The sequence below is a fragment of the Ursus arctos genome, unplaced genomic scaffold (genome assembly GCF_023065955.2).
Source record: "Ursus arctos isolate Adak ecotype North America unplaced genomic scaffold, UrsArc2.0 scaffold_10, whole genome shotgun sequence".
NCBI classification, from domain to species: Eukaryota; Metazoa; Chordata; class Mammalia; order Carnivora; family Ursidae; genus Ursus; species Ursus arctos.
The window spans coordinates 63,789,712-63,812,703 of NW_026622764.1; the positions used below are offsets into that span (position 1 = coordinate 63,789,712).

General features: G+C 45.4%; 1 protein-coding gene across 2 annotated transcripts in view; it reads left to right on the top strand.

The window, feature by feature from the left end:
- Positions 1-6,038, top strand: part of DCLK1 (doublecortin like kinase 1) — a 331,152-nt gene extending 325,114 nt beyond the window's left edge. For both annotated transcript variants that reach the window (XM_026493126.4, XM_026493127.4), the window contains exon 17: positions 312-6,038. In XM_026493126.4, the coding sequence (XP_026348911.1) occupies positions 312-476 (165 nt within the window). In that variant the 3' untranslated portion in view covers positions 477-6,038. The remainder of the gene's footprint in view (positions 1-311) is intronic.
- Positions 6,039-22,992: the final 16,954 nt, after the last annotated feature.

Below are 22,992 nucleotides of genomic sequence, written 5' to 3' on the forward strand. Positions count from 1 at the left end.
CGCCTGGGAGCAAGCAAGGGGAATAGATGTGGAGCTTGGGGAAGGCTGGGGAGGGCTGGGGAGAGGTCGCACCCACCACATCATCCATCCTGCCTGTGCCTCCTGATGTCCCCACCAGGTGCTCTTAAGAGCCGCGTTGGGAGGGAGCAGGGAACTCCCCGACGGTGGTGACTGTTGTCCACACGAGCGAGCCATTATGGACAGTTAAGTTGGCCAGCATATTTTTCGGACCTCAGAAAGTTCCCGAAAGTGTTTCTTTCGCCATTTCCTTCAGCCTAATTGTCCTCTTTCTCATTTTATGCCCCTGCTAGACCACCGCTCTTGATAAGGAGAGGCAGGTTTTCCGACGAAGACGCAACCAGGATGTGAGGAGCCGGTACAAGGCCCAGCCAGCTCCACCTGAACTCAACTCGGAATCGGAAGACTACTCCCCAAGCTCATCCGAGACTGTTCGCTCCCCAAACTCGCCCTTTTAATAAGACCCTTTTACTCGAAGTCCTAGCTTAACCCTTTGAGACTCTGAGATTTTTTTCCAAATTTCTGTAAAACAGTTTCATCTGATCTATCTAGCACTCAATGCTTGAATGGCAGAACAGAAAGTGTGTTTTCTGGTATCCTTGTAGCGATTTCTCTTTGCCGAATGCGATGACCACATGTTGTTTGCGAAGATGGCAACTTGCTGCTAATAGGGTCCTCAAAGGGTTAAGGCTAATTTGCAACTTTTTTAAACATAGAAGCAATGAATGTGTTCATCAGTCAAACTAGGATCTGCAGTATTGTAATATAGCGCGTTAACCCTCTGAGTGCATGGGAGTTTATGGAGAACCCCTGGGGAATTTCTCAGGCCTTTGGATGTAAACACACATGTTTCTTGATTTTGCTGCAGACCAAGGGATGTTATTAGATGCTGCGATGTCCAGACAAGAAGGACATCTAGAACGCTATCTTGCTTGTCATTTTTTGGTGGGTTTAGAAAATAGCAGGCTTATAACGTAGACATAAGACCTCTCTTTCTTCTTCACAATCCCATTTTGAAAGGGACTTTTTTCACTAGAGGTGTGACTGTCAGCTGCCATGAGTCCTGCATCCCGAGTGGAGGCGATTGGGTCTGTGGCAAACAGCCTGACCCAGGACAGAGCTGGCGCGCCCCCTCCCCCACATCGCCTCCACGAGAAGATGGGCTGACGACGCCCCAGAAATGCTGCTTCTACGTCAGCTGCTGCTTGTGCCAGCGCAGACCCTCAGAAGTCACCATCCCTTGCCGTGGGCGTGGTGAGTGAGGGCCTGCCTGCTCAGTATGAGTCATCTATAGGAAACAAAACAAAACAACTGGTAGAAAAGAGCAATAAATTGCCAGGTGCTCTCTAGGGCTGGGATTTCCAACAGAAAGAGGAAACAAGATCCTGTTCTTTTTCTCACCTGCTTTTCGAGCACTGCAGGCTTCAGCGTGAAATCCACATAGAGTATGCAATCCATACAGAGGAGTGCTGGGGCACAGGGGACTAGAGGCAAGTGCTTTGCAAGGTGGCCGAGGAGAAAGCACAAGGGAAGGCACACTCCAGAATGTTCTAAAAATGGGTTTTAAGAAAATAAACCATTGGTAAGAGAATTCCATGTGCACCTTTAGGTTACCTATGTACAGTCTCCCAGGAGGAACAGGATGGAAGACCTAGAAGATACCCCTGAGAATAAAACGTCCATTCCCACTGTCTTTAGCTGTCCAGAGAGACATGTTGTTTTTCTCCCTTTGGGCCAAGTCCTGTCTGAGACCTGTGTTTCCATTCCTGTTTCCAAACCTTTCTGCCTTGCCCTGTATCCCCAGTGGATTTCTTATGGAATGTGTCCCATTTCAGAACGGGGGTCTGTGGCCTCCAGTGTGTCACTGCAGTGCTTAGAGAAGAGGCTGGCCATGGCATCTTGGAGGCAGGGGTCCCACTCAAATGTCCTGCTAAGGTTTGCTCAGCTCTCTGACCCAGGAGACAACCAGTGAGTGATGTCTTGTGAAATTTGCAACGGGATGGCTGAACAGCACTTACTGTCTCTGTTTTGAATATACTTCAGTACCTGAAAGTCTTGAAATTTGTATAGTCAGTTCTTTATTTTCGAAAACATGTTGGTCTTCAGTCTCTGCTTTTCACTCTTCAACTCATAAACTATGGTCTATATTAATACACATTTTAAAAATCCCAACATCTCGTGGCTTTTGCAATAGTTTCCCCAGTTTTTTTGCTCTTCTGCCTTTTGGTTTCTCTCTTTGGTCTGCGTTGTCCTGACGTGTACGCAGTACATCATTTATTGAGAGTTTCCCCCGCTTTTAGAGAGTTCTGAAATGATAGCACACATCACAAAGTAGCACAAATCAGTTGGGTTTTTTGGGGGGAGGGGGAGGGCGGAACACCAGGAAGGGTGTTGGTGTGTAGGTAGATTCCATATTAGTAAAATACCTTGAACCGGTCAGAAATTACTGCTTTCTCTAGAACAATAAAGCAAAGCACTGTTCTACGACTAAGGAGTAGCTTTATAGCTTGGCCTCAACTTTCAGTGGGTGAATAGGAAGAATCCTATGGGCAGAGACCTACCTGCAGTAGACTGTCACTTTCGTTTCTTTCTCCGAATTACTGTCTTTCCTGTGGGCATTACATACATTGCCACAGCATCTATGTACAGAACTTCCAGTGCATGGCTCAGGCCTTTTTCCATCCTAGTCTAGGGGGGCCGTGGACCCGTAAAGCTGGGGAGTGTTTCCCAGCAGCTTGGAGGAATGCAGGGCCCATTTAGCATCGGGATCCCAGCACATCGCTGTAGAATTTGAGTGATCTATGCCGAATAAACAATGGAATGTGACCTGTCAAGTAGAAATATTGAGTAATCAGATGGAATGCAATCTTCAGCATTAAGCTATCGAGATTCTGAATGTCAGAGATGTACTCAGAGGGTTAACAGACAAGCACAAGGCATGCTGATTACATTGGTGTATCCAGACGGCTTTGCTTTTAGCCAGTGCTTTCTAATTTTTTTCACAGCATTCTTGGGATAGTTCAAGTTTGAAATTATTAAGTGGTGGTGTTCTTTAAGGAATTTCTATAACCAAATTGATCTTATTTTTTATTTCACTTTATCATAGAATAAATATGTACCATGATGGCAGTGTACCTCTGTAATTATCGCTTTCATCATTGCCACAGTGTTTCCATATTTTTTTTTTCTAAGTATTTAATATAGCTCTTACGGTGGTGGCCTGGTGATGGGGACCGTCTTTCCTTTGTCGATACATGACCAACCAGATGGTATTTTCAAGGGAATTTTTAGATGCATCCTTTCAGCTGGGTAGTAGACTAAAGGAGAACTCCTTCATGACTTGCATCGTGGAAATCACCTCTGTGGATGAGAACTGTTCCTATTGATGAACACATTTTTTTCTCGACATTGTAGCAGAAATCATTTTCTTCGTCATAATCAACGAATATGTGATTTGCTCCACATCATTAGAAGGAAGAGTAAGATTTCAGTCATTGAAAATGTTTTTACCGTAGCCCTCATCTAACTTACACGTGGTGCACACTAAAATAAGCAGAGAAAACAAAATACAAATAAACTGCTGAAAACACTTGGTGTTTTGTATTCAGTGAGCCCTTCCTGCAATGCTCAGCACCCCCATGGGTGGCGGTTAACAGGCCCGTCAGATATTGTTGAAAGAAAGCAGTATATCCATGAATGAAGGCTAAAATTGCAATCCTTTACCCTTTGAGGCATATTTCAGTTGGAAAAAAAAAAAAAAGGAAAGAAAAGAAAAGAAAAATTGGTTTAGCTTAGAGGGTCACGAGCTACCGTATGACCAAGGCTCGCGCACATTAAATCACAGTTGTTTGCTGGCCGACGGCGCCCATTAGACAACCCTGTACCTCGCTCTGAAGCGTGATCGTGCTTGAGGGACAGCTTCCCTGATGTTATTGCGTTGCCTGCTAGCCCTTCTCAGGGTGAGGACCTGTCAGCATTTCTATGATAAACTTCTGTTTTCAAAGGTTTTTAATTTGACCATAAAAAGGTGCCCCGGGCTGAAGTTCGCTATATAGGGCCTGTACCAAAGAGGGTGAAGGTTCACTTCCTTTTCTGCCCAATTCTCCCAAGAAAAGGGCGGCAGCCACAACAAGTTTGGTATGTCCCCTTCTTCACTGTAATTGCGCAACTGTGGAAAGCACCAAGACCCAAGGTGGTAGTTACAGTGTAATGATCCGTTCAGATGTGGGTTTGAAAAAACATGACTGAGTCACCTGGCATATACTGTAGATAACGTATCTTTTCTATAATGTGTAAATCGTTAATTTTTAAAACTGCTACATGATTTTTATTTTATTTTATTTTTGTCCAAAGATCTTTAAGAAACTTGAAGTTGGTCAGTTCAAAGGTTAGCCTTTCCTGCGTGTTGTCTGCCATTTCCACTAGGAGTTGGGGAAAAATCCTCTCAGACCGACCCTTACTTTGCATGTAGTGATAGAGGGTCAGATAAACGTTTCTTTCGGAGATGCGGATTTCTTTATTTAATCATCAGATTTCAGGAAGCCATTCTTGTCTGTTGGGAAAAATAGTGATTAAAAGCACTTCCAAAACTAACATTTTGTCGATTCAGATGTGATAAGAGCATAAATTAACACACTTTACACTTTTTTTATGTTTAAAGGCAAATAAATCAACAAAACTTGAAGACGCTAAACATTTGATTGCTGCAAATGTGCTTTAAAATTGGCTCAATGGTGCTTATTCATAAAACAGTAACAAATGGGGTTCCTAGGACTGTCAGAAGGAATCTTTAATTTGTATGTAATTACATACTTGAGGAGGGGGTGCTTTTAAGCCAGTCTTTTATTTTTTAATCATCTCGAATATGCAACCATCCATCCAGTAACATTAAGGGTCGTAAACTGGTGGGAAACAGGAAGTTCAATGTGGAGGCTTAGAATGCTTCTGGTTAGGGTGGGGTTTTTCCCCCTTGGGTTTTGTTGTTGCTGATGGGTTTCAACACCCAAGCTGCCGTGATCATTTTTCAGGGATCGAGCTTCTAACTGGCAGGTGTTTTGATCATGAGGTTTGCAGTATCTTGCCCTTGGAGACAAGTGAGAAACCTAGTTTGATTCTTTTTCCCTAAAGGAAGAGCGATCTCTATAATTAAACCATACTTGTAAATTTCCTCAACACTCTTTCTTGGTCAACTCAAATGAGACCCTTAATGTTGCTTTAATGTAAAATTGTATATTTTTGTCTGTGATATACTTTATTAATTTAAAGTAAATAATAGTTCTAAAAGCCTTCACTGTCGGTATTAAGAGAAAGTAGGATTTAAAAAGTGATGATAAAGATGCTATAATGTCAATTCATTCCAGTCCAATCGAATGTGGTAAGAAAAAGACCTTGAATAGTTCTCTAGGGACAATTTCTCACTTGCCATTGACATTAATCTTCGATGTATGCTCAGAAAAAATAAAAAGAAATTGAAACTGGTCCAAGGTTAGAGTCATATCCTCGATAACTATTTTTTTTAATTTTATTAGGAAATTAATAATAGCCTTTTTCATTCTGGCTGAAAGAAAATTATTAAAGGATTAGTTGAGTGTGAAATTAAATAGTATTTTGCTCATGCATACTAAAAAGGTGGGCTAGGTACTTGATGTGTTTAAACAAGTTTCTGAAAGGTTTCAATTTGGTGCAAGAAAAAAAAATTCAATGTTTCCTTTGAAAATACTGAATTTGTCAATGGCTGCATGGATCAGATGGCATAGGTTAATCTTTGATTTTCAGAATCTTAATGAAATAACTTTCAAATGATTTGTATCCACGATTAAAGCTGGAATGAGATCCAATTCTTCCCCTAATCTCTCAGTTTAAGCTAATAAATGTAGGTTAATGTGGAATGAATCATCTGTGATATATTATGTTTATTTATCAACTGAGCTTTTTTCATGTTGCCTGTTTTTATGTAAAACATGTTCTTAAAGTTAATAAAATAATAGTACTTGGTGTATGAACTACTATGTAATACCCTAGCTGCAGCGTCCACTTCTCGGTTCCCTTTGCCGCAACGGAATAAAATTTCATTTTAGTTCAATTCATAATTGACACATTCAGTCCACAAAGGAATAACCCAGCTGTGTTCTTGGGGGGAATTCTCTCTATGCAAGGCTTTAAAAATTAGTCATGCGGTCAGAGTGTAGCTTTCCCACATGTCCCCCACAGCAGAGTGTATATTTCATGGGCATAATTCAAAAACAACTATTTCAAAAATGTCCCTTTTCATATATTACCTTCCTGCCTGGGCCAGTGACTTGGATAAACACAAAGAAATCAAATACCAGTCAGCCCTCTTTTATCCTTCAACCTATGTGCACGAGCTCTCCAGAGAAGAGTGTTGTTTTATCCACTAACCTGTAATTAGCTGCCATTTTGATAGCAATTCCCCATTAGGCATTCCATGTGCAATATTGACCTTCGAGAAAATTGCAAAGCCGTACAATGGAATCAAGTTCTCTCCTGTGTTGGGTTTTCAATGCTAGGAGATTGAAAAGTCGGCGGGCAACAGGGCCTGCACGTTCCCCGGTGTCCTGAGACGGCGCCCGGACATCTCCGAGCGCTTGTACCCTTAGCAGTCACCTTCCGTGCTGTCCCTAGGCTGCCGAGGTGACGTGGCTACTGTTTTCCCCTTTGCTCCTCTGCGGAGGCATCGCTGGCTCCCTTCTGGGCTCTTTGGACACTGCGGTGAAAGGACAGCTAAAGCGATCGCTTCCTCAGGACCGGTATCTTGTTTTACAAGGCTCGCCCCGCCGAAAACCTATCAGGAAAATGCGCCCCCGGTGCGGAAGCCTCAAACAGCAGCAGCACTGGGACTAAAGGGGATAAAACTGCCACAGGAGGAAACTGGGAAAGAGAGGCCTCCCACGACACCACAAGGGGTTGGTAGTTGGGGAGGCGGGGCTTCTGTTCAGATAAGGACATTCATGCGAATGGAGATAAAGGGGTAACAAGGTACCCTATGATCCAGCCATTGCACTACTGGGTATCTACCCCAAAGATACAGACGTAGTGAAGAGACGGGCCATATGCACCCCAATGTTCATAGCAGCAATGTCCACAATAGCTAAATCGTGGAAGGAGCCGAGATGCCCTTCAATAGATGACTGGATTAAGAAGATGTGGTCCATATATACAATGGAATATTACTCAGCTATCAGAAAGAACGAGTTCGCAACATTTGCTGCAACATGGACGGCACTGGAGGAGATAATGCTAAGTGAAATAAGTCAAGCAGAGAAAGACAATTATCATATGATTTCTCTCATCTATGGAACATAAGAACTAGGAAGATCGGTAGGAGAAGAAAGGGATAAAGAAAGGGGGGTAATCAGAACGGGGAATGAAGCATGAGAGACTATGGACTCTGAGAAACAAACTGAGGGCTTCAGAGGGGAGGGGGTGGGGGAATGGGATAGACCGGTGATGGGTAGTAAGGAGGGCACGTATTGCATGGTGCACTGGGTGTTATACGCAACTAATGAATCCTCGAACTTTACATCAAAAACCAGGGATGTACTGTATGGTGACTAACATAATATAATAAAAAAATATTATTATAAAAAAAATAAAAAAATAAAGGGGTAACAAGAAACAGGGAAGAAGCCTCCTGGGACATGTCTCCTAACCTCTCCTGACACAGAAGAAAAGCTTTGCTGTATCTAGAAGGTAGCCCATTCCCCCAGCTCCAGGAGGAGCACGGAGGGAAGACGAGGAACCCCGCCCAGCCAGCTGGACCAGCCAAGTCCACGCTGGCCATCAGCGCTGTGACAGATGTCCCTGCCAGCTTGCCTGCACATCCAAATCATTCATTCAAATGTGTCTTGAGTAAGTGCCAAGGACACGGAAGGCACTTCGTTTAAGCTTAGTAAAGAAAAGGGAAGCTCTGCTGTCCATTTGTATTTTCACTACAGATCACAAGACTTTCAAGGCGAGGAAATCTCTCTAGCTGGAAGGGTGGCCATTCATTCTGAGCTCCAGGTCCAGAGGTCGGATAACGTAGACGGATGCACCCACCCACGTCCAGCGAGACCTTGTGCTCATGGCAACGTGGATTTTCTCACTTGAAGATGTATGTTTGCCATCTGCCCGTTCGGTGGTGCACACACCCCGTGGAACTCTTGGCTCTGCTCCTGGCCTCTGAGGTAGAAGGCCTCCCAGAGTCCTCTCTGCCATCTGTAATTAGCATGTGATTTTAAACCCCGTCCGACGCTAATGCTGAGCTGTGGCCATTTATTCAACAAGCATTGCCGAGGACCGACTGCGAGTGATATGTTGTGGGGGCTAAGACGTGTAAATCACAGTTCCTGTTCTTCAAACTCTCCGATCTAGTGAGAAATCTTCTACTTTGGATGTCCCCGGGTTGGGGAGACTGATTTATCACTCACAGATGGCGGGACACCAGTTTGTCAGGGCCGCAGCCTCCCTACCGGCCCGCGACTGGCCCTCTCAGCAGGTGTAGGCTGCGGCTGTCTGCAAGCCAACCGTCAGTCACATGCAAATACATTCGTGACCCTCCTATTACAACGATTCATATGTCACCCTTAGAAGGAGGGCAAAAAGGAAGGGGAGGGGGAAGGAGAAGAGAGGGAACCAGGGAGGGAAGGAAGGAGGATGTGAAGGCTGCTGAGATCAAAGGTGCCTCAGTCTTACGATCTGGTGTTTTATCTGGAGAGGCTAAGAGGAAAAAAAAGTATTAATGGCTCACAGCATGCTCCTCAAAACCAGTCTCGGGGGTGCTCTGTGGGACTCAGAGAACATACCTTGCTGTGGATACAACACGGCTTTTGTCTCTTCCACATTCTTTAGCCAAGTGAACGGTCCCCTGTGACAGGGTGAATAATAGTAAGATTTCATCAATGGCACCATCGCTGCATTTCTGTAGGAAGCAGGAGGTGGGGCATTTCCCAGGAATGTTCTAATTCCCATCCTGCGCTGTCCATTCTCTCCTTGACTTTCAAGATCCCCTTGGAGGACCCATTCCTCCCCACCTGGAAGAGCATTCCCTGAACCTCCATTACTAATGGAAATTTCAGCCTGAGGGACCCCCTCCCCCATCTGCCATGGAGGACAGGTCATCTCCCATCTCCGGCAAGTTCCTGTCAGGTCAACCCCTCTGTCGGACCCTAAATCACAAGGTACAACACCTCACTACTGTTTCTGCCACGTGCGACGTCCTGTTAGGAAATAATAAACAGAGAGGTATCATCCAGAATGATCAGGGCTGTGACAGAGAAAAGCTTGGGATGCTCTGGGAACACTTTTCAGTTCATCTTGATGGGTGGATTCAGGGGAGGCTTCCTGGAGAGGATGCCCCCGAGTGAGGGCCTGAAGCGTACGTAGGAGTCAGCCATGACTCCTCGGAAGATACTTGGGAGATACTCCAAGCCCTGTGAACACACTAAGACAACACAGAGGAGCTCAGCATTGGTAAGACAGAGGCCCAGAGTCTGCCCAGTGACGCCGGGGGACAGCCCAGGGATCTAGGTCTCCGGACCTGCAGCTGTTACGTCAGAGGACAGGTATGGGGACTGGCACGTCTCCTCATTGTGCGTGGTAGGTAAACTGAAAAATGAAACCTCTCCAGATGCGGGTCCCCAGGACTTGGCTAAGGAAGAAGTAGGACAGGGCAGACGGCTCTCAAGGGGGCGTTAAGGACACTTTCATAAATAATATGGATCCTAATCCCCCCCTCACAGCCATAGCAGAGGGCACCAGAAGAGCTGGTCACACATGAATCCTTTCCTGTAAAGAGTAGACTTTCCACCTCACACAGTTTCTCAGCACACTGCTCACAGGCAAAAATCATTTTTTCTCCTATGTTCCTCACTTCTGAAGAAAAAGAAAAAAGAGAGAGAAAAGAGAAATTCACTGACCCTGAAAATAGCACTCTCTCTCCTTCTCCTTGGACAAATCCACATTGTCACCTCTCCCTACAGCAGGGTGATAATTAACGTTCCACCCAAGAGAGGTTTCGTTGTTCCATCAGAATTACCCATTAATTTGCTGGATTTTTCTGATTAAGTAGTGAACTTGTCACTGCTGGCACGTTGCTCAGAATGTGAAATACTCTTTCATTTTCAACAGGTAAATCAGGGCCCCAAACAGCCCAGACGTTTTCAATTTCCTCTCTCGACATGGTCCCCATTGTTCTCACCATTGTGGATTTTCCGTTTTTAAATAACATTTTCCAAATCCTCTGCTCTCCTGCCGAGTAAACCATTTTTGCTTCATCGATAGTTTCTCTTGTTTCTGCTTTCCTTGTAGAGAAGGGTTAACGGGTCACACTGGCTTCTTAAATTGGAAAACCGAAATTTCCTGCTCGGGTGGGGAGGGGAGACTCATTTGCACACTTGTATCCCCTGACTTGCTCAAGGAACTTCTCCTTCCTCACGGGTTTGTGGCTTCTCCTGACTTGTCCATACCTGGGTGTGCTTTTCTGCAAAAAGGTTGACAGGTTATGCGCGCCTTCATACTGCTGCTTCTCACCACGGACCCGCCCTCTCTCAACATGCTTGCGCTGAAATACCTGATGAAAACACACCACGGTGGAGAACAGGAAGGAGGCAGATGTCACGGAGGCGGCCCGAGTCTCTAGAACGCCCAGAGTTGCATTCGTAAAAGTGGAGAAAGTCAAGGTCCGTGGCCCGGGTGCCGGAGCTGCCGGAGGATGTTTGCTGCTGAGCCTCGGATCCCTTCAGCATCAGCTGAGCAGAGCCTCTGGGACCCGCTCTAACCGGAGCCCAGCGGGCAACGACGGTGCTTACGGGAGCAGAGGATGCCCTTGGGCGAAGGGCTCACTCCTATGAGGCACGCTCAGAATTATCCTCCTCAGCTCTAGCCCCAGCCTGTCCGCAAGGCTTGCTTTCATGGATAGGAGGAAGGCCAGGCTTCGTGGGGCCAAGCGAGGCCTCCCGCCTGCCACAGGCTTGGCCCTCTCCCAGCGCCTGGCTCCCTAGTCATTGTTTGAGCAAAACCAGCCACATAAACCCCGATACATGGCTTCCACCTGCTCAGTCCCGGGCTTCAGCCTGCTCTCCTCCCCAGGGGCCCATCTGCCGCCGAAATCCGTGTGGTTCCCCTCCCATAAATGCACACGGTTTCGCTTCTCCTTAATGTGGTCCTAAATCCAGGCTGGCCTCTGGGCAACTCTGGCCTTGGCTCCACCGTGCCTCTGACAGTCTGGAGACTTGGGAATCATTTCTAAGAAGGTTAGCTTCCACGAGAGAGGCCGTGTGCCCCGATTAGAGAAACAGGTACCATTTCCAGGTAGTCGCACAGCTGGTGGGTAGGCTGTTTGCTGTTTCCTGCCCTGCGGGGCAAGAATATGTCCTGAGAAATGTCCCAAATGCAGCCACTCATCACGAACCCCACGTGAGCTTTCCCACTCTGAAGTCTGTTGCACCAGAATCCCGCTTTAGAACTCAGAACCGCACCACTGCGACTCTGAGCTGCTGCGGGTGAGCAAGCTCCTTTCCCCGCTCGGCGGCCCCAGGGGCGCGGGTGCCGTTGCTAGAGCTCCCGGCGGTGCCGTGAACTAGTTCTTCTCGCACTGTGTATGTGTGTGGGGGGAGGTGTATGGGGTGTATGTGTGTATGCGTGCATATGTGTGTGGTGTCCATGTATGCCTGTATGCGTGTATGTGTGTGGGTATGTAATGTATATATATGGGAATGCACATGAGTGTGTGGTGTGTATGTACGTGTGTGGGGTAGGTGGTGTAAATACATATATGGGTGTATATGTGTGTGGTATATATGTACGTGTGTGTGCATGTGTATGTGGTATGTATAAATGCATGTGGTATGTGAGGTATACATATATGTATCTGTGTGTGTGGTGTCTATGTATGTATACGTGTGTGGTAAATGTGGTATATATATATGTATGTGATTACATATGTGTGTGGCGTGTATATATGTGTGTATGTGGTGTGTGTATATGCGTGTGGCATGCAGGGTATACATATATGTATCTGCGTGTATGGTGTCTATGTATGTATACGTGTGTGGTATATGTGGTATATATGTATATGATTGCACATGTATGTGGCGTGTGTGTATGTGTGCATGTGTATGTGTTGTGTGTATATGTGTGTGGCATGCAGGATATACATATATGTATCTGTGTGTGTGGTGTCTATGTATGTATACGTGTGTGGTAAATGTGGTATATATATGTATGTGATTACATATGTGTGTGGCGTGTATATATGTGTGTATGTGGTGTGTGTATATGCGTGTGGCATGCAGGGTATACATATATGTATCTGCGTGTATGGTGTCTATGTATGTATACGTGTGTGGTATGTGGTATATATGTATATGATTGCACATGTATGTGGCGTGTGTGTATGTGTGCATGTGTATGTGTTGTGTGTATATGCGTGTGGCATGCAGGATATACATATATGTATCTGCGTGTGTGGTGTCTATGTATGTATACGTGTGTGGTAAATGTGGTATATATATGTATATGATTGCACGTGTGTGGTATGTATGTGTGTGTGCAGATGTGCGTGGTGTGTGTATATGTGCGTGGTACATGTGGTGTATATATGTGTGTGTATAGTGTGTGTACCTCTGCATGTGTGTGGTTTATATGTGTGCACACACGCGTGTGCATGTGGCATGTGTGTATCCATGTGTGCGTGCGGGTGTGGCATGTGTACGTGTGTGCAGTGTGTGTGCATGCTGTGTGTGTGCATGGAGGGGGGCATGGTGATGAAACACCGTAGAGTCCACATCCTGCAGTGCAGTACGCTTCCTGCTAGATCGTTAAGACAGCTTCGCGATCTAAAGTATCCCCCACAGAGACGACCCGCGCTCTCCCGCAGTGTCAGTCCTCATATCTGCGGGAACATGGGACCCAGGTCCTGGCCGGGCCGGCCCCCTCGAGCTCTGTTTCCTCTCCTACGCTGTCTTCCCCTTCATCGTTTGCCACAAGCGCGGGAGGCGGCGGCAGTAACTTCGGATCTGCGTAGCCAGCCTCAAGAGCCTTGCCGCAGAGCAGAAAGGCACCATCCGGCTCGTGGACAAGGAGTCGCGCCTCTGCTCACGGCAAGTGACTGTATCTCCGGCCAGGGGAGAGTTCCCGTCTCCCTGCCTGCCTTCCCCCTGTGCTGAGGCTCTTCCCAGAGATCTGATGTGAAAGGCTGCCTGCTGGCTATTGGCATCTTAAAAATGTTTACATGTGAAATCGCCAGACCATTATCTTTCTCCCACTCGAGGCCCAGCTTTAACAATCTGCCAGTTGCCCTCGATATTGACTTTCTTTCTTCCTGTTGGTTTGGCTGACACTAGCATGCCTGCTGGGAACGCTCGCCGTGTCTCGGGAGAGCAGAGGGAGCCCGCCATGCCCCTTGTCTGGTGATGGGGTCACGGGAGGGAAAGGGCCACATTTGTAAGTATAAGCAGGGACTCATTCTGTGCAGCACATGAGAACTTCTGAGGGCAAGAGTGTGAAATTCCCCTTCTCCAGAGAAAACCTATATTCCTCCATTTGGTTTCAGCCACACCTGAGAAGCTGTGCCTTACAGGGAAGTGCAGTTTCCAAAAAGTGATGGATCCTAGAAGCCAGATTGCAAAGGGGGTGGGGAGTGGGGAGCAGGGCCACCACCCTTGTACCACCCTACAGAGCACCGATCTCCTTGTATTCCGGAGTTGTGCAAATGGTGGCCCGTGGAGGGGTGAGTATGGGATAAGGAAATAAAGCCAGACGAATACACCTGACTCTTCAGAGAGCTGTGGCTGAGACTAGAAAGCCAGAGATTAAAAAAAAAAAATGTGGCTAAAAGGGAATGAGTTAATTGTGTTATCTTTTTTAAAATCCAGCGAAGCATGTATGTATTAAAGAGCTAAGCAGGCGGATACATTGAGAGAAAGGAAAGGACTGTAAAAGCCCAGGGAGTCTCAATATCATTACTCCTTAGGGCAATGCAAATCAAAGTATCAATGAGATGCCACTTCACACCCAGTGGGATGGCTGAAATAAAGAAGGCAGACACTAACAAGTGTTGGAGAGGATATGAAGAGATTAAACCCCTTATACATTGCCTGTGGGATTTGAAAATGGAGCATCCACTTTGAAAAATAGTTTGGCAGTTCCTCAAAATGTGGAAGATAGAGTTACTACAGAACCTAGCAACTATCTTCCTACGTGTATGCCCAGGAGAATTGAAAACATACGTTCACACAAAAACCTATACACAAATATTCACAGCAGCATTATTCATAATAGCCAGAGAGTGGACAGATTTCCAATGTGATTGATGAACAGAGAAACAAAATATGGTCTATCCATACAATCAGTAGTATTCTGCCGTAATGGGGGATGAAGTACTGATTTTCGCTACAACGCGAATGAGCCTTGAAAACATGATGTCGAACGAAAAAAGCTGCTTACCGAAGGCTCCATATTGTATGAGTCAATTCATATGAAATATCCAGAATAGGCAAATCCAGGGATGAGGGGGAGCTGGTAGTAGGGAGTGACTGCTAGCAGGGATGGGGTTTCTTTTGGAAATGGTGAAGACCTTCTAAAATGATACCGTGGTAAAAGTTGCCCCACTCTAGGAATACACTAAGAACTCCTGAATTGCACACTCTAACAGGGCGACTTCTACAAGATGCGAAGTGAGACTGAGCTTCCTCGGGCCGCTGCCGATGTGAGTGAAGGAACTTCTGCACAACTATTGCTCCAGCTCCGTGACACTGGGGCCCCACTGGTCAGCCCCAGGAGGGGCCAGCGACAATGGACAATGGAAATGCCACTGCACTCAGCTAAAACCATTATATTCTGTTATTTTTCAAAATTAAGACTTTCTATGTCCCTGTTCTCTCTCTCTCTTGCCCCATCTGATGCCTGTGCCCCTCCCTTCCCCCAACACCCCATCCTCCACCCAGTCAAGTTCTAGTCATCCTGCAAGACCCACTAGTGCATTTCCATTTGGTGAAGTCTTGGTCCACCACTCCCACCCTCACCCCCAGTAAGTAAACTGGGTCGTTTGTGCTTTGCACACCACTGGATGATTTCACACTATTTACCATTAAAACGCACCCTGCTACAGGGCAGGTATGTGTTGGCATGCCTGTCTCAGCTTATTGGAAAGCCAGTTCTCCCACCTTGTCTCACCCACGTTTTTCTCTGTAACTCTTAGCACTGCACCTAAAAAGACAAGGTGCTTACCAAATGTTTGGGGGCAAAAGGATGGAGGGATGGAAGGAAGAAGAATGTCTTAATAAGCAATTGGACTGTCCGTGAAGGAGACAAAGCTCTCAGATGTTAAAAAGTCTTGTAGCCCCTAAGTGAAATAAGTCAGACAGACAAAGACAATTATCATATGATTTCACTTATATGTAGAATCTAAAAAAACCCCAAACAAATGAATGAACAAACAAACAAACAGAAAGCAGAAACAGACCCATAAATACAGAAAGTAAATTGATGGTTGCTGGGGGAGGGTGGGAGGTTGGACAAAATGGGTGAAGGGGAGAGGTAGATACAGGATTCCGGCTATGGAATGAATAACTCACGGCATAGAAAATATAGCCAGTGGTATTGTAACAGCTTGTCTGGTGACAGATGGGAGCTCCACTTGTGGTGAGCACAGCAGCATGGACAGCCTTGTCGAATCACTATGCCGCACACCTGAAAGGAATTTAACGCTGGTGTCAACTCTACTTCAAGTAAGAAAACGTACTCTAGCTTTTACATTAAAAACACCTAAAGAAAGAACAATTCATGTGTCTACACACCGGTGAACATTCTATAGACACTATTGATGAATGTTCACCGGTGTGTAGGCACAGGAACCTGAGGGTTGTTTATCTCGTTAGTCTAAATCTGGTTTTTAATGGTTATGCAGAAAGGATGATCGAGAAAGACACGCTAACCCTGAGTACAAGAAAAGTAAATACAGGCAAGATCTTGATTCTCCAACCAACGGACACCATTTTGATGTGCTAATAGCTGCAAATAAGAAGTGGAGGGATCAGCTAACACCACGGAGAGGTGTGAACTAAATTTTAGCATATGTGGAACTGAAATAGGAGATCAGGAAAAGTTTTTGGGTAACAACAATTTCCACTGACCCATGCCCTCAAGTAGGACGTGGTTCAGAGTTGGTGCTTTCCTCTCAGCAGTTAAAATAATTGTGTCATTAACCCTAGAACTCCCAGATGCCACAAACATAAAAATACTCGAGCCCACAGTGTGGCAGTGGGTAGGTATAGCTCCCTAAGCATAGCGGCTTGATAGTTAGAGTTCTCTTGTTGCAAGGTTCAAGCACCCAAGTGGTTTTTTGACAAAAGAAATGCTTGTTCATTGTTGACAATTCAACATTACGGGTAAACAAAAAGAAAGGGGAAAAGAATCTGTAATTCTACCACTGGGAGATAAGTACTATAAAGACGTCAGCCTGTATGCTTCCGATCTTTTAAAAAAAATAAGGTTATCCCATATTTACATATATTTGAGACATTTAACTAATATTTATTGAGTCTTCTAGGTGAAAGGGATGCACACATCAGTAAAACAAGAGACAAAAATCTCTCCCTCTTGAAGCTTATGTTTTACTTGGAGGGAAGTATACTATAAACATAGTAAGAAAATTATTTGTGTATCTCATTGAATTTCAGACACCATTGGTATCAGTTATTATTGCCTAATAAAAGACATCAAAGCAAAACACATTATTTAAGTCATTATTCTGTGGGTTGGTTTTGTCTGAGCTCAGCTGTGTGGTTGCTGTGATTTCTTCTGAGAGGACTTCTCTAATCCACAAATCAGCTCCCTAGGAGCTGGCCAGCTCTGCTTTCAGCATTTTCTGCCTGCCGACTGGGACAGTAGAGGCACCTGGGCCATTCATCCGTCATCATCCAGCAGGCTAGCTTGGGGTTGTTCATGTGGCAGAAGCGGAATTCCGAGAGAGATCAGACATACATAAGGCTTCTTGAGGACCAGGCTCAGAACTGGCCCCTCACTCCTGCCACAGTGTATCTATCAAAGGAAGCTACCATCGTAGGCAAGTAGGGAAATAGAGGAACCACAAACTAAAAGGTGGGGGGGGGATACAAAGAAGGAAATAATCACAACCATGTCTGCAAACAATCCATCACACGTCAATTGTAACATGCACCAGCATCCTATGCACGACTCTAAAAGAGAAAAGTGGGGCACTGGGCTGGCTCAGTAAATGGAGCATGTGACTCTTGATCTCGGGGTCATGAGTTTGAGCCCCACATAGGGTGTAGAGATTACTCAAGAAAATTAAAAAATAAAAGAGAAAAGCTACCAGTTAGTTGGAAGTGATTGTCAGCTGTATCTCAGTATCAGAAATGTTTATAGAAATCATAATACATCATAAATCAATGAAAAATGCCAATTAGAAAGTCATAAGTCTATGGGGAAAATATAGAAGTGGGAAAGGTGATTGGGGGTAGTGGGGGAGGCAAGGTGCGTGATCAAGGATGACTCCAAATTTTGTCCCAAGCAATTGGAAGGAGGGGGTTGCCATTCGCCGCGGTAGTGGCTATAGGTAAAGCATATTTGGCAAATGGATGGACATTAGGACTTCATATTTTTTAAATAGTCAAGATTAATTTTTTTAAGGATTTTATTTATTTGTCAGAGAGAGAGAGAGAGAGAGAAAGCACAAGCAGAGGGAGCAGCAGGCAGAGGGAAAAGCAGACTCCACACTGAGCAAGGAGACTCCATCCCTGGACCCTGGGAACATGACCTGAGCCAAAGGCAGACGCTTAATCAACTGAGCCACCCAGGCATCCCAGTCAAGATTAATTTTTGTCTATTAAATATCCAAGTGCATTTTAACCTTCTTTTCTCAATTAAAATGTTGTCATAATCATGCTTGTCATTCAGTATTCTTTTATAACATATTTTTAAATGATTGCATTATTCCTCATATGGATATATCATGATTATTTATGATTACCCCTTATTGATAAACATTTAGGTGTTTCTAATATTTTATGAATACAAACAAGGCTTCAGTGAATATCCTCACAGCAAAATCTTTGTGCAGATCAACCATTTTCTCAGTATAAATTTCTCAACTTGGAATTGCTGGTGGGGAGAGTTTACTTACTTTTAATATGTTTGGTATACATGGTAACATTTCTCTGCAGAAAAGTACCAGTTTGTGTTCCCACCACAATGAGTGACTGTTGTCTTGCACTCATGTGCATTTTTCAATTCAGAGATTCAGATCAGAGAAAATACTTCATGAGATAAAAATAATTTTACTCTAAACCCAACAAACATTTATGGGAACACCTACTATCTCCCAGATGTATTTTCTCTGCCTGCCCAGGCATAACCTTACCGAATTCTCACAACTGTGTAAATAGCTATTAAGAAATGAGCCCAGAATTAAAAGGCCTGTAAGTGACAACATCAGGGTATGAATCACTGAAGGGCAGCCACAAACCGAAATGCACTTGGATCCCCTGAGAGTCACAGAACACCCTGGTGCGGGGCGGGCTGGGGACACAGCAACACACAAAACATCAGAGTGTGAATGCTAAGGAGAAGGTCAAGACAGGAGAAAAGGCTCATCTTGTGAGCACGGGCAAGGAAGTGCTGTTGAACCAGAAAGAAACGAGCAGTTCAGGGAGCTAAGAAGAAAGCCTAAACATTCCCTTAAAGAAAAGAAACAAGAGCTTGAAGACATGTTAGTTCCATTGTCCTCCACAATCGTATAGAAGAGAAGACGCAGAACGGTTGGCCAGAAAATACACATCATGCCGTGAGAGGAAATGATGGTGTTACTCAGGCCACAGACACTAGGCCAATGAGGTTCGGTGATTAAATTGCCAAGGCCTAAGCCCCCAGCCGAAGGAATCCAAGAGGAAGAAGGAGGCCGGTCGGTATGCGTGAAAATAGAGCATTACCCTTAAAGTCAAGGCAGTTTCAGAAGGCCAAAGGGCAAATCGTACCAACGATCTGAGAAGAGCAATATTACCTTGCACCTCGTCAGGCATTTCACACCTATAAAAAGGTGCAGGTCGGGCAAAAGCAGTGATGAGACGAGAGAGAAATGCGCTGTTGTGCGGGAAACGTTAAGAGTAACTCTGAGCGAGGCGGGAGCGATCAGAAAGCCCGCTCTGCCCCATCAGACGCTGCGGGCTGCATGGTCAGGTGCCGGCCACACTGGCGGGGAACCGGCTCCAGCTGACGCTGTTCGCAGACCCGACCGGTGTGGACGCAAGCTCCTCCCGCCTCTGCTCGCCCTGGACAAGAGGCCCTCCCGCGCTGATACACGGCTGCCTTCGAGCCTTGACCTTGTGAGTTCCTTCTTCCTTTCTGGTGGTAACGTGCAGTCTTGACTCTCAGGTGTTTCAGTCGTCTTAGCCCAGCTGAGGGCCCAAGTGGCAATTCGCTGTTGCTGTTTTTTTTAAATTGAAGTGACATTGACATCACACAAAATTAACTACCTTAAAGTGTACAGTTCGGTGGCATTTAGTCCATTCACAGTGTTGTACAAACACCACCCCTCTCCAGCCCCGGAATGGCAGCTAGGTTTCACTGAGTTTGATCGCGGTCGGGAGCCCTCGCCGTGTGCGTGATGTGCGTGTGATATGTTCATATACGAATGTGTGTTAACTTAGTCCAGGTGAACAACGTCTGCACTTAGAGTGGGAGCCGGGCACTTAGCTCTGCGAAAACACACTCGGCATTTGTTCATTTGTTGCTGTTATTTTCAAGAGGCTTAAAGTTGAGACATGCCTTATCAATGAGGGAAGGAAAGGTAGAACAAAACATCGCTATAGTTCATTCTTTCTTTTTTTAAGCTCAAAATAAAAAGGGAGACCAATCATTGGAATGTATTCTAGCGTATTCTAAACCCCTGAAAGTAGGGACCATCTTCCTTGTCTCTGTGTCCCTAGTAGCCAGCACAGCAGTGTTCATGCTGAGTGGTGGATTCACACCCACACACCTGTGTATACTGCACGTCCTCAACATTTCAGCAAAACTCTACTCTCATGTGGTTGGTTTTGTTTTTGGGTTCGGAGATTTTTTTTTTCCCCCTTAGAAAATGATGTCTCTTACAGAGATGAGTAGGAAGAACTACTACCCAGGAAAAAGTGGTTTTAGATCTGGGTAGGACAAGAGAGAACATTTTATGCCCCTAATTTACATGTGAGTCTAGAGAGAAATAAAGTTCTGCGAGCTGGAGAGCACACTCCATCTGCCCATGTTCAGCAGAACTCACCTGGCAAATCAAAACCCACATCTCCCTCCCCACTGAACGGAGAGGAAGAGGAAGAGGAATTCAGGTTGCTGAGTGCAATCCCCAAGCAAGAAAATGTCCCCACCTGCAAGCATCTCACTTGACTGGGGGGTTATAATCAGCAGCCCCGCAAATGCTATGTCACCCATGACAAAACCGAGATCAAGTCAGGTGAAGGACGCAGGACTGAGCAAGAGTGTAAGGGCACTCTGCGCCCAGCCCTCCTGCCTGTCCGTGTTTGTCCCTGTGGTAATACCACAGACCGGGTTGCTAACAACAGAAATTTATTTTCTCGAAATAAAAATAAATAAGTTAATTTTTCGGAAAATGTTATTCTTGGACTTCCTGGAAAGTCCAAATTCAAGTTGCTAGTAGGTTCATGTGTGGTGAGAGCTCTCTTCTTGGGTGACAGTTGTGGGCTCACTGGGCCTTTTCTCTATGCGTGCTCCTGGAGTAGGGGAGAGGGGAGAGGAGAAGAGAGTGCTAGCTGCCTGTGTCGCTTCTCACAAGGGCACTAATCCCATGTGATCAGGCCCCAGTCTATGACTTTATGTCACCTGATTACTTCCTTAGAAGCCCATCTCCAAATGCAGCCATACTGGGAGTTAGGGTTCCAACATAGGAACTGGGGCTGGGGGGACGAGAATGTTCCTTTGGTCCATGACACAGAACATGCAGCTCATCAGAATAGATGGTCTTTTAAAAAGCAAACAAGAATCCACATTTTAGACTACAGAAAGAATATTTCCCAGCGTAGCACAGTCGTGCAGTTTCAATTTACCCCAAGGGGTAGCTCAACACAATGGGTTTTGTCTACCCTTGGGTTTTAGTTTGGTTTTCTTTGCTTTTGCCTTAGTGTTTATCGCAGCACACATGCATTCAATGAGCCCATGGCCTTCTATCCCGATAAGGCAGAGGCACAGAATCCATATCCTTTCAAGGCCCCTTCCACCAAATTTGAAGCCAAATGCTGAAGTGTAGACACCAAGCCCAGGCTTGGAAATGTCACAGTGAGACAGATGTTCCTTGTCCTGCTGAGTGCGGCTGCTGATATGAGTAAGGGGACTTCTGTTCCTCCAGGCCAGTGACACCCGGGCCCCACTGGTCAGCCCTGGGGTGGGGGCCAGAGACAATGGACATTGGAATGCCATTGCGCTTGGCCCTCAGGCAGAGAGCTGGCAGCAGGCTTCTGGCTGATGGAAAGACAATCCTGACCTGACCTTGCCCGGCTCATCTAACCCTCACTATTGTGGTGGGGGCTCCCAGCGCCATTGTGCAAAGCTTGGGTGGTTCTACTTATTTTGGCAAATAAAAATCTGGTAATAAATAACAGGAAATGATGAAGAGAGCTATGTTTATGCTCACATGTATGTGAAAAAAGAAACAGAGTAACCCCATCTCCCAGCTGAATGCTTTTTGCCAGGTCACCCTACCACACTAGAACTATCTGGAATTGCCTTCCTAGTTGTCCTGTGAGTCTCTGTGTCTTAAATACTAAGCACACATTTGGAGGGAAGGATCAACAAATGCTCCCTTCAGTGGAGTAACCCTGAGCAACTTCCTCAGAATACTGGATCCGTGTCACAAACATTTCCTCACAGCCCTGTCCCAGGAGCTGTTTCCACCTCTGGACACAAATCGGAATGTTACTCCCAGATCTGAGGATGATTTTCAAACAATGGAATGCCAAATGCATGACTGAATTCAGTCTCTCCTTTCCCCATGGTCTCCTCAACTTTAGAAAGAAAACAAGTCCTTTTCTTAGCCCTGTTTTACAACAATGTTAACATCTTTACACAAAGGTAAAAATGCTTCTTATACAGAATTAATCATTCTGACCAAATATGAAAAGTGCACAATGATATAAAGTCACTGACTCAAAGACTAGAAATTGAGGACACATTTTTTTCCTTTTTTTAAGATTTTATTTATTTATTTGAGAGAGAGAGAGAGAGAGATCACAAACAGGGGGGAGGGGTAGAGGGAGAAGCAGACCCCCCACTGAGCAGGGAGCCTGACGTGGGACTCGATCCCAGGACCCTGGGATCATGACCTAAGTCAAAGGCAGATGCTTAACTGACTGAGCCACCCAGGTGCCTGAGGAGACGTTTTTACAAAGGACTTTTAAGCAGGATAGTTAATAAGAAACCACAGACCTAGAAGACATGAGGTAGGGTCGAGTGTAAGTCATAAGAGTAGGGACTTTACAGTCACATAGACCTGAGTTCAAGGCCAAGATCTGCTACTTACTTACCAGCTGCAAGAACTTGGGCAAATTGCTTAAATCCTCAATTTCAGATTCCTCTTTGGTAAAAAGGAGATAATAATCCCCCCCTGGCAAGGCTGTTGAGAATTCAGTAAGGTAAGTGATGGTTTCCTTAGCCCACACTGCATGGAGCAATCAGGGGGAGCTGTCAGAAATAGAAGTGCCTAGGTTCCTATAGTGAGTGGAATAATGCCCCCCTCTGCCTCCCAGAATTTATGTCCACATGGAAACTCCAAATGTGACTTTATTTGGAAAAAGGGTCTTTGCAGATATAATTAAGGCAAGGATCAAGATGAGATCATCCCAGATTAGGGTAACCCCCAAATCTAAAGAGAACATCCTTATAAGAGAGAGAGAAGAAGACAGAGAAAAACTTAAGAAATAAATCCATGTGAAGACGGAGGCAGAGATTGGAGTG